This window comes from Corvus moneduloides, chromosome 9 (genome assembly GCF_009650955.1).
Source record: "Corvus moneduloides isolate bCorMon1 chromosome 9, bCorMon1.pri, whole genome shotgun sequence".
NCBI lineage: Eukaryota > Metazoa > Chordata > Aves > Passeriformes > Corvidae > Corvus > Corvus moneduloides.
In genome coordinates, this window is record NC_045484.1 from 18,072,699 (window position 1) to 18,083,213 (window position 10,515).

Here is a 10,515-nt window from a genome sequence, read left to right on the forward strand (position 1 = left end):
ATTCCCAGGCTTATTGCATACCTAGAAGTAAAGCCGATTATAGACACTAGCACTAAAAAATCCTTAAGCCTGTTAGGAGAAATACTGACTCTTTAAAAACAAATAATAATTTTAGACTCTACATTTAAGAATAATGTATAGAGAGGAGCTACTGCCTGTGAGTGGTCGTGATTAATTGAATTACTGTCCAAGGTAACTGAACAGATGTTAGCATAGTACAGTATGTTTCTCTGTAGTGCCTGTATTTACTGTAACTTACAAAAGGTGAAACTACAAAGGTTTAGTGGCATTCCCATTATGGTGCAATTATTCACATAGCTCTTGTGTCTTTTCTCCCCACAATCTCAGGAGAGGTGATTGCACTCCAGACATTGCTTTGAGGTACCATGACAGATAATTGCATGTCTTATGTTTAAATACTTCCTGTTGTGTGCTACAAATAGCACACATGGGGCTACTCTCTGCTTGTACCCTTGGGCTCTAATGCCAGTAGGTTCCAATATTAGGATCCAGAAGCTGGGGAGACCATGCAGTTACTCCAGGCTTCATGAACGTGGTATAGGGCTTGTGGGCCGTCAGTGCCATCTCCTGGCAATCCAGAAGTCAATTGTTCAAGGCCTCAATATTGTTCTTTCAGCTTTTTAAGAAACCCAAGATAATTTAACAGAGTAGGAATTAATGAACTGTAGCAAAATAATTACATCACTTTCAAACCGTACTTTGCTAGTATAATAGGACTTTAAACAAATCATAATCTATTATTCTCCTTGCCTGAGAAGTAGAGACAAAGGATCTAACTACAGCCTTTATATTGATTTTACAAGACTGGTTAAAAGTGATTTTTATAAAAGTGATTTTTTTAAAGTGATTCTTTTTATGCAAATATATTTAAACCAGTGCTGTGCCTAATGCGAATACATTTAGTGTAATGCAGGTTAATATTTTAAATTATTTCATTTACGTGTGTACCCATGTCTACAGGAGAGAGTTGGTACCAATTTACTTGACTTTGGTTCTAAATGGCAATGATTAAAAATTATGAAATATCGACAAGCCACACCTGCTTGCCACATTAAGAAGTTTCTCATAGAATATCAAACCTGAAAAAAGCAAAATCATAGTAATTTAACAAGGAGTGTTCTTTGCAAAACTTAGCTGTAGGATATTACTTCACCAAGTAGAGACTTCTACACTTGAATGTACAGATTCAGTCCCCACTCTAAGTACATGCTGCTTAAAGAACATCAGTCACTGTCTCCTGCTTCATGAAGTCCAGACATGCTGCTGCTCTTAACAGCTTAACCCCCAAAAAGTTATGATTGCTGTGGTTTAGTACCTGAAAACATTCCACTGGTCGCTGCAGATATCTATTGAGTTTGGGTGGGGCCCTCGATCTGTAACTAAACCAAACTCCTTCCCTTCTTTGTCACTGGCAGCTTTCCTCCTCCTCCTCCCTAAGAAATTGTGATGTAGAGTCCCACAGCTCTCACAGGGCCTGGGCTGTCCTGCCAGCTCCAGAAGGGGGTTGTCCTGAGTACCCAGACCCCTGAGCAAGGATCAGGAGCAGAACGGAGATGCTGCCTGGAGAGGGTTGATCAGTGAGGGCAGAAGGGGAAGAAAACCTGGAGCCAGTCACAGCTCTGAAAAGCTGAGCGACCTCTTAGAAACTGTGACAGTGTTGCAACATTTTCTTCACAGGGAGTTTTGTAAAAACCTCTAGGTTGCAAACTGTTTTCAAAATCCATTTTGGAAATTTACTTTAGAAATTTATACTAGAGGGACATACTCATAAAACAACACCATGTCCAAAATCTTCCCAGCTGCTTTGAAAGAAATGATCCCTAACTCACTCTACATTGAGGCTCTCTTCTGAGTATTGAGTGGCTGTTACTCTCCTGAAATGAGTTTCATGCAGAGAATAGCCTTCTTCCTGCTGCCTGGACCATTAAATCCTGGTAGGGTGTTTTGGCATTAAGTATGCTAAAATATATTCTATTCTAGGATTCTCTAACCACATGCTCTCTTCCTGACTGCTGAAGTTAAATCATTCCAGTTTGTCTCCTACACGGCTCAGGAATCAGCAGCCTAACTGTCCAGACATCACATGGCTTTGAACTGCACCTCTTGCTGAGCAAGGTTATTAACAAATATTCTAAATCCAGAATGCATGATAGATGTTTTTATCAGCAGGATTGTATGGAGCCAGCCAAGTCCACGATATAATTCACCTTGAAGAGGAAGAGCTGCGAGGCATGTGATTTAATAAACAAGGGTGGGAGTCAGGGGCTGGGAAGACGCCCGGCTCTGTTTTAGAAGTGCCACAATCAGTTCTCAGGAAGTATCAGAGAACCTGAAAGCTTTCTATGTATTTTGGGTGCATAACACAGATTAGGGAGGATCAGTGTAGGCACTTGAACTTAGAAAAAAAATGGTCTGCCCTGCAGGAAAATGGGAGATAAATAGTTTACTTTATATTTTGGGTATTTAATGCAGAGATGTACAGCTTTGAGAAATTCAAATGCACTACTGCAAAGAAAGGTTTTTGGGGTGGGAGTAACACACAGGAGGCCGTGGGTTGTGAGCAGAGGTGTGCTGCCAAATGACCAGGGGTCAGGGCTGCGTGCCGAGGGTGAGTCTGAAAGAGTTTTCACTGGGCAGAGGTGACCTTCACAGCAGTGGGAGGGAACGGAGCTGGCTGGGCGTTTCCTGGTGACCAGTTTGGGGATTGGCCCTGATTTTAACACCCAGCTCTACAGAAATCAGCCCCGTCACCAGGTCCCTAGTCCCTTAGTTTTCAAGTGTTCTGGGCAGGACCTTCATGTTTATTTTAAAGGGACTGCTAGCACTGTAAAATAGATATTGTCACAATTAATATTTCAAGTACGATTGCATTAACAAAGCATGTCAATCAGAAACTTCGCAAAACTGTAAAACTACCATAAAACTGACAGTTTTTCCTTATTGACAGTAAACCTCGGTGTTGATCACTTCTACTTTATGTTCATGTTTATCTACTGGAAACGAAAATTTTAGGAGTGCATAAATAGCCCGAGTTCCCTTTTTGACAGCTGCAAGAATACCGATTAATGAAGTTCCAGCTGCTGCCCGTTCCCAGGGGAGGCGGCTCCCTCTGCTGCTGCTGCCGTGGAGCACAACCCTGTGCAGCGGGGGGGCTCGGACACCGTCAGTCCCCAAAACCCGCGGTCGAGCCGCGCCTCCCGGCAGCACCCATCACCCTAAAGCCGCTCTCACGAGCGCCGGCACCCGGACGAGCCGCGGCGTGCGCGCCGGGAGCTGCGGGCCCCGACACCGCTCCGCACACTCAAGACCCTTTAGCGGAAGGGCTGCCACACGTCCCCGGGAGGCCGGAGAGGGGCAGCTTCAGCCCGTGTCCCGGCGGCACAGCGCTCCCGTGACGAGGGAGCTTCGCCCGGCCCGGCCCGTGCGGCCAGAGGAGCCTCGCCCGGCGCGGCCCGGCCCGGCCCGTGCGGCCAGAGGAGCCGAGACCGGCCGGACCCGCGCCCGCTCCGGGCCCGCCTCCGCCGCGCTCGCGCCACTGGGCGGGGCAGGGCGGGGCGGAGCGCCGGCCCCGAGCGCCCATTGGCGGAGGCAGGGAGGGGCGGAGCGTAGCGCACACCCCGAGCGCCCATTGGCGGGACGGGGCGGGGCGGGGCCGAGCTGGGGCGGGGCCGAGCTGGGGCGGGGCCGCGCCTTGTCCCAGCTGGGGGCGGGGCGGGGCGCCGGCCCTGAGCGCCCATTGGCGGAGGCGGGCGGGGGCGGAGCCCGGCCGGAAGCGCCGCCCGTGCGGGTTTCCCCAGCGGCGCCGCCGAGGTTTCCGCCATGGAGGGCCCGGGGTCGTGGTCCAGTTCGGGGGTCGCGGGGCGGCCGCTGACGGAGGACGAGATGGCGGAGGTGAAGAAGGATGTAAGTGGAGGGCGGGGCCGAGCGCTCGAGTGCCTGGGCCGGGCGCGGAGCGGCGAGTGGGGCCCGTGCGCGGGCGGGGCAGCGGAAGCGCTGCGGGAGCGGGCGGGGGGACGCGGCGCGGGGGCGGCAGGAGGGACGGGAGCGGCTCGGCGGCGCGTCCGGGAACGCGGCGGGGAATTTCGGGCACGGCTGTGCCCTCCGGGGTCCCCCGGTGTGAGGCTGATCGTGCCTCGCAGACGCTGATCCCGGCCGTGCTTTGCGGTGCGGTCAGCCGCCCGCCCCTGTGCGGGCCTGTGCTTCAGGGGCAGAGCTGCGAGGGTTCGGCTCTCCCGGTGTCTCGGCGCCGCGGAGAGGCGCAGGAGGCAGCAGGCAGGATGAGTAAAATGGTACCCAAAGCTTGGCTGAAAATGCATGTGCTGCTCCTGGTGCCAGTAAAATTCTTCCTTAGCGTGGATGTCTTCATTGAGTATGCTTAGATATTTTTAATTGAGGCTTATTGTTCTGTATTTTCCTGGTTTTTCCTCCATACTTATTCACTGATGTCTGGAACCTGAGGCAAGACTTCATCCTGATTCATTCTGGATTAATTTATCTCATTGTGAGACTGGGAAGCAAGCAATGTGCTAACCAACCTCAACAAGTGATTGCTTAATTTAAAAAAAAGTAAAATCACAGTTTATCATTTATTTATTGCCTGTCCATGGTTCTGTTTGTAATTTACAGTGTCCTATGTTTGACTCGTTGGGGTTTATTTATGTTCCTTTAAAATACAGTAAAGACTCCTTGGAGTTTGGTTTTTGTTTCTTTCTAGCTTTATGCATAAGTGATTTTCTTTAAATGCTTTGTCATAGCTCTACGAGACATGTTTTTCAAGTTAGTACTTACTTCCATGGAACCACTGGGTAATACTGCAATAGCTGGCTTTGGGTAGTTTCACCACAAAAGGATAAAAACTACTTGAGTCAGACTATATATATATATATATATATATATATATATATATATATATATATATATATAAAACATGATAAGTATGTTAGTCTGGCTTAGTGACTGAACCCACAGCTGCATCTCACAGAAGTGCATGATTGTCACTTCAGCCCTTAATCTTAGACGTTCTCCCATAGTACTTGGAGGACACGATGGAAACTTTAGGTAGAAACAGATAACATTCATTTTATCATCAAAATGCAGTCCAATTAATCTGACTTCAGAGATTCTGCACTCAGATTTTAAGTGTTGTGGCTTCACAATCCAATGTGCTGGTTCAGTGTAAATTCACTTGGCTCTCTCAGAGCTGTTCAGGTAACTTTGATGGGATCTCTGCAAGCCAGGGTGCTGTGTTAGCAGAAGCACTGTGTGTGTTAGGGGACAGCTCACCTCAGGAAGCTAAAACTGGCAAGGACATCTTGGTCTGGGTAAGCTTGTCTTGAGGAGGAGTCTTGCAGCTGAGAGCTGAGAAGGAGGAGGTGAGCCATACAAAATCATTCATATAACAGAAGTAGGGTTGCAGAAGACAAAAAGCAGCCACTAATGTTGTTGAGAGTATGTATATTTATGGATGAAAGTGCATGTATTTTGGATGTCAGTAATCTGTTGAACTTGTCAGTAGTGGTGTTTATTTGCAAACCTTTTGAACTCTGAGTATATTCATGCTTTTGCTCTGAGACTGCTTTTGCTCAATGTACAGAAAGCATCAATAACTGCAGTATTTTGGAGTTGTGCCTCAAGGATACAAACAATGTGGAAATGTGGCAATCAGATGATCAGTGAAAATGAGTGTGTCTGTAGACAAAGTGAGTAGGTGCTGTTTGGTATCATTTCATTTTTACTTGACAGTTTTGAAATGTGCTAACCTCAGACTTTATGTAATCACATTTTCTATAAGTAGTCACCTTATTTCTTAACAAGCCTTGGAATTCCTGAGTTCAGTCAAAGAGCTAATGAAACAGATAATTAGGTATCAGTTTTTAAAAAAATATTTCTTACACTGAGAAAAATCTCAACTAAGTAACACAGTGGCAGCCTTAAAAATTCTTTTGCTAACCCGTATCAAATCATATAGGTTCCAACTCAGACTTCTAAATAATTTGAAATGTTGGCTAATACTAGTTCATTTTGTTTTTCAGGCTTTAGAAAGGATGCGTCCTTACCTGTGTGATAAAATCATAGCCGAGAGACACTTTGATTACCTACGTTCAAAGAAAATACTCACTAGGGAGGACACAGAAGAAATTTCTGCTCGATCTTCCAGTAGGAAAAAAACTGGGAAGTTATTGGACTACTTAGCAGAAAACCCAAAGGGACTAGATACTTTGATTGAATCTATCAGACGAGAAAGAACACAAAACTTCCTGTTACAAAAGATAACTGATGTAGTGTTGAAAGTCAAAAATGAAAAGCTTGAAGCTCTTAAAGGTAACAAATTTTTAATAATGTTGTGTAAGACATAGGTTTTATTTTGAGGGTCTGCAAAATTAAGTCCAAAACTAAAGTCTTCCTCTGGTATTTGGAACAACATGTTTGGAAATATCACCAGTTTAGGTTTAAAATCCTAGTGCATGTATCCTGGCTATACCTTTTTATTATCTGAACATATCCATCATAAATAACAAACTGCAAAAAAAACCCTATTGTGTTGTTGTGATGGATAAATCTGTCTTCACCTTTCAGTTTTGCTTTTCAAAAATGGGTGGTTATCTTCCATCTTGCATTTCTCTTGAAGCTATTTGCTGCAGTGGCAGGATGCTCTGGTTTTGTTAGACTTTGTGCCTCAGCAGAAGATATGCTATCAAATGCAACTTGAGGAGACCTCCCCTGTATGCCTTCAATGCCACAGCTTAAAATCAGGCACTATAAATACATGTGTGTGTTGTTTCATACAGGTTTAGAGGTTTTGTTGACACCCAAAGCTTGAAGTGACTATGTGTACTCATATTTTATGGCAGAGGAAAAAAAGTATAGGCTTTCTACACCAAAAGCATTACTTCCCCTTCCACACCCATCAAAAGGCAAATAAAGAAGGAAGAAATATGTTTTAACCCTAGAGATGGAGGGCCTGAAGTTTTCTCTGGCTTCAGGTAGAATAGCCTTCAAATGCTGTCCACTTTGGAGCAGAACCATCAGGTGAAGCTCTTAAAAGTTTGAAGAACACAGTGAGACAAGTCTAAAAAAAGTTGGGCCGAAGAGCTAAAGTGACTTTCTAAAATGAACCTTAAGTTAGGGTGCATCTTTGTCAAGTACTATCTGATAGTGAGTACAGAGAAACTGTTCCCATCAAACTAAATAACCTGCATGTTTGCTCTTTAATTTGTCAGGAATACTGGATGTTACAGGTGAGATGAAGAGTTAGTCTGTTAAAAATATGGACAATTGATCTTTGACAGTCTTACTGATACTAAATCAGAGCACAGTTTTAAGACGTTCCCATACTGTAATTAAATCCAGTATCTGTTTTTTCATCTTAGGTCTAAGCTGCAGCACCTGTATGACCTCACTGTGTGGAGGAACAAATAATCTCTCTAGATCATTTTCTGATGAATCAAATTTTTTGGATAAAACAAAAGACAAAGAATCTTCCCAGATACATCACCCAGAAGAAGATTATAGCACTGCTGCATTTGTGTCTGCTGTCTCTCTTCATTCAATGAATTTACCAATTGCAGAGATGGGAAATTCACAGAGCAGTGTTTTGTCAGCCACCCTCCCAGGGCCTGGAGACCCTGGTGCACCCCCACTGCCCCCAGAGCTCCAAGACCAGCAAGAGCCATGTACCAGTTCAAGTGACAATTGCTTTTTGCCTTTAAGATCACGTTCTGTTCAACCACACTGAACATAGTGACTTTTGTCTGTTTATATGAATGGTACTGAAACTTAGTGTGATGTCTCATAAAGGCTAAAAAATGTTTTCAAGCTGTTAGAAAAATTGGAGGAAATAATCTATGCAATTTCTGTTTTAATTTTGTAATTGTGTGATGCTGGAGCTGCCTGACTTTGTTTGTTTGTTTTGTTCTTTAAGGAGCTTTTTTCAAAATATTGTGGTGTTATACCAGCAAATGTTTGTTTTTTTAAACCAGTGTGTATAAGGTTTCACATTTAGTTGCAGATACTTCAGCTGGAATTATAGAACAAATGGGTTTTTCTTTCTACAGAAACAAACAAATGAGCTTTTCTTAATGTTTCTGTGATGGGTGAACTGGGAAAGATGGTTAGGAAAAATACTGCGTATGGAAAAAAAACATGAACTAAAAGCTTAAGCTTACTTACCAAAAAGCTTAAACTCATTTACCAAGTTAAATGTTTCTCACTAGGATAAACTGTGCTCTCCATGTATGTGTGTGCTGCTCCATTTGAAAAAAAACCTCACAAATCTGGCCAAATCCATGCTTGTTTGCAAGGAGTCTCTTCCTTGTGGGAACTTTGTCCTGCTGGTAAATCAAAAGAGATCAGTATTGCAAATATACTTCTGCAGGTCTTGGCATATTATTCTTATATATTAGTTAAAGATTCCTGATTTGAGATGCACTTTAAATATAGATTATCATTAGTACTGGAAAAGGAATGTAAACTGCTCTAACAGCATCATGAGGGCTGTAAGAAAACATTATTGTAGGATGTTATTAAGGAACAAAGCTTGTATGTTTTGTCCCACTAGGGAAGTGGAGGAGAAGTTGTGTGACAAGAAAGTATCTTTACCTGAAGGACTCTTGGAAATGTGGCACTTCAGATACCTCCTCTTCAAAGCAGACAGACAGGTTTACATTTCAAATTTTTCAGAGTCAAATGCATTTTAAACTGTTTCAACATGGGAAGGTTCTCATTTCTTGACACCATGTAACATACTGTATTCCTCTCATACTCGAGTTGTAGCCTACCTTTTGTGCAGGTGCCTATAATCCTTTCAAAATGACCTGGTGGACTCTTGCTTGGACACGTGTACAGTTGTGTTCTGCAGTACTACACTTTAAAGTGATAGGATGTTTTCGGTGTATTTGAAAGGTTTGTATTTAAAGCCCTAAATTATTTTGGCTCTCATACTGTGTATAGCCATGTAATGTCGTTCCAATTCACACCCAGGTAATTACTAAACTGTTCTCCTTTTGTGGAGACAGGCCATCTGCAGGACCTCAGTATAGTCTCTATAAATTGTTTTTCATTATTATTCTGGCTTTGGAAATAGATTAAAATAAAATGCAATGTTCAACTACACTCCATCCTGAGTATATGAACATCTTACATGTGAGAAGGATGTGTTTATAAAAATCCTTGTTTTTCTTGTCTACATCTACAATCATAGACTCTCCAGATGGTGAAAATGCTTTTCAGTGAAACTGCTTGGATTAGATGGCACTGTAGAAATTAAGTGCCTAAATATGCAAGTAAAACTTTGCTCTATAACATGAAATTAAGCATAGGATGAACTCCCTCTCTTCCATTAACTTGTAGTTGCACATACTCGGGACATCTAAAAAGTGATTTATCTAAATGCCCTCTGTAGCCACTTAAAGAGCTGTGCTTAGGCTTGAGTCCCTTCCTGGGTTCTTGTAAAGAGAAGAGAGTGAGCAGGGTTGGCCTTGACAGAGAAGATGCATCAGCTCAGGGTGGAGGCTGCCTTGCTGCTCCCCATCCTGCAGGGACCGCTCCCAGCAGAGCCTATGAACCTAAGACCTTGAATGAATGTATTACCAAATGTTTATAATGTGCATTTTTAAAACATATTTTTTAGCACAACTTTTGGAATAAATTCTTTTGTATAATTGCCTGTTTTCCTGTCTGCCTCTCTCATTTTTAAGATGTACAGGTTGCAAGAGCAGCTCATGCCGTTAACTTGATGTGTGGTTTTGGTTTTGTGTGTGCGGGAGGCTTTTGCTCTCCTTGTCTTTTTAGAGAGGTTTGTCTTTGGTGGAAAGACTGAATGTGAAACGCCTGTGCCCATAGGACTACACTCAAGAGCAGTCTGTAAAGAAAACATGCATGTGAAAGCAAGAGCTCTGCTGCTTAAGTAGTTTCTGCAGTTCGTGACTACACCCTGATTCTTGCTTTTTTTTTTCAAATGACTAGTTCGACTTCCTACGGATGTGAGAAGAGTTGCTTCCAGCCACGCATATCTTGACTTCATTCTTAAATTAAGATTTTTATTTTTATTGATAGCAGGGGAGAAACAAAAACTTTGAGTGTTGAGAAGCATGACTCAAAAAAGGATTTGCAAATGCTGCAGGGAGTGTGGTGTCTCACTTCAGTGGTTGTTTTCATTGTACTTTGTGTATAGGGCTTATTTCAAAATAATGATCGTGGTATAGATTATGAGAGATCAGCTGGATATGGTTTAGTATCTTTACAGTGAAGGAACTGAACGTATTATAACCAAAACCCCTTCCTCAGACCTTATCCTGCTTCTGGTAGTATAAGTAATCTGAACATAGAATCATAGAATATGCTGAGTTGGAAAGGACCCATGAAGACCCTTGAGTCCAATTCCCAGCCCTGCACAGGACACCCCAAGAGTCACACCATGTGCCTGAGAGCATTTGTCAAAACACTTCTTGAACCTGTCAGGCTGTGCTCACTGCCCTGGGGAGCTGTTCCAGGGCC

The 10,515-nt window shown here is 43.4% G+C and overlaps 1 protein-coding gene across 2 annotated transcripts; it reads left to right on the forward strand.

Moving 5' to 3' along the window:
* Window positions 1–3,783: 3,783 nt before the first annotated feature.
* Window positions 3,784–9,689, forward strand: BCL10 (BCL10 immune signaling adaptor). 2 transcript variants are annotated; one of them, XM_032118352.1, is made up of 3 exons: window positions 3,784–3,924; window positions 6,054–6,342; window positions 7,392–9,689. In XM_032118352.1, exons 1-3 carry the CDS (start codon window positions 3,841–3,843, stop codon window positions 7,754–7,756), a joined length of 738 nt encoding a protein of 245 aa, XP_031974243.1. In that variant the 5' UTR covers window positions 3,784–3,840; the 3' UTR covers window positions 7,757–9,689. The 2 variants fall into 2 exon arrangements, with proteins under 2 accessions (XP_031974243.1, XP_031974244.1); XM_032118353.1 differs by lacking the exon at window positions 3,784–3,924 and adding an exon at window positions 4,932–5,720.
* Window positions 9,690–10,515: the final 826 nt, after the last annotated feature.

Excerpts from the sequence above, each read along its gene's own strand:
- BCL10 (XM_032118352.1), top strand. The coding sequence starts at position 3,841 with ATGGAGGGCCCGGGGTCGTGGTCCAGTTCGGGGGTCGCGGGGCGGCCG. Across the intron at positions 3,925-6,053 it reads TGGCGGAGGTGAAGAAGGAT|GCTTTAGAAAGGATGCGTCC; the intron begins GTAAGTGGAGGG and ends TTTGTTTTTCAG. Across the intron at positions 6,343-7,391 it reads AAAGCTTGAAGCTCTTAAAG|GTCTAAGCTGCAGCACCTGT; the intron begins GTAACAAATTTT and ends TTTTCATCTTAG.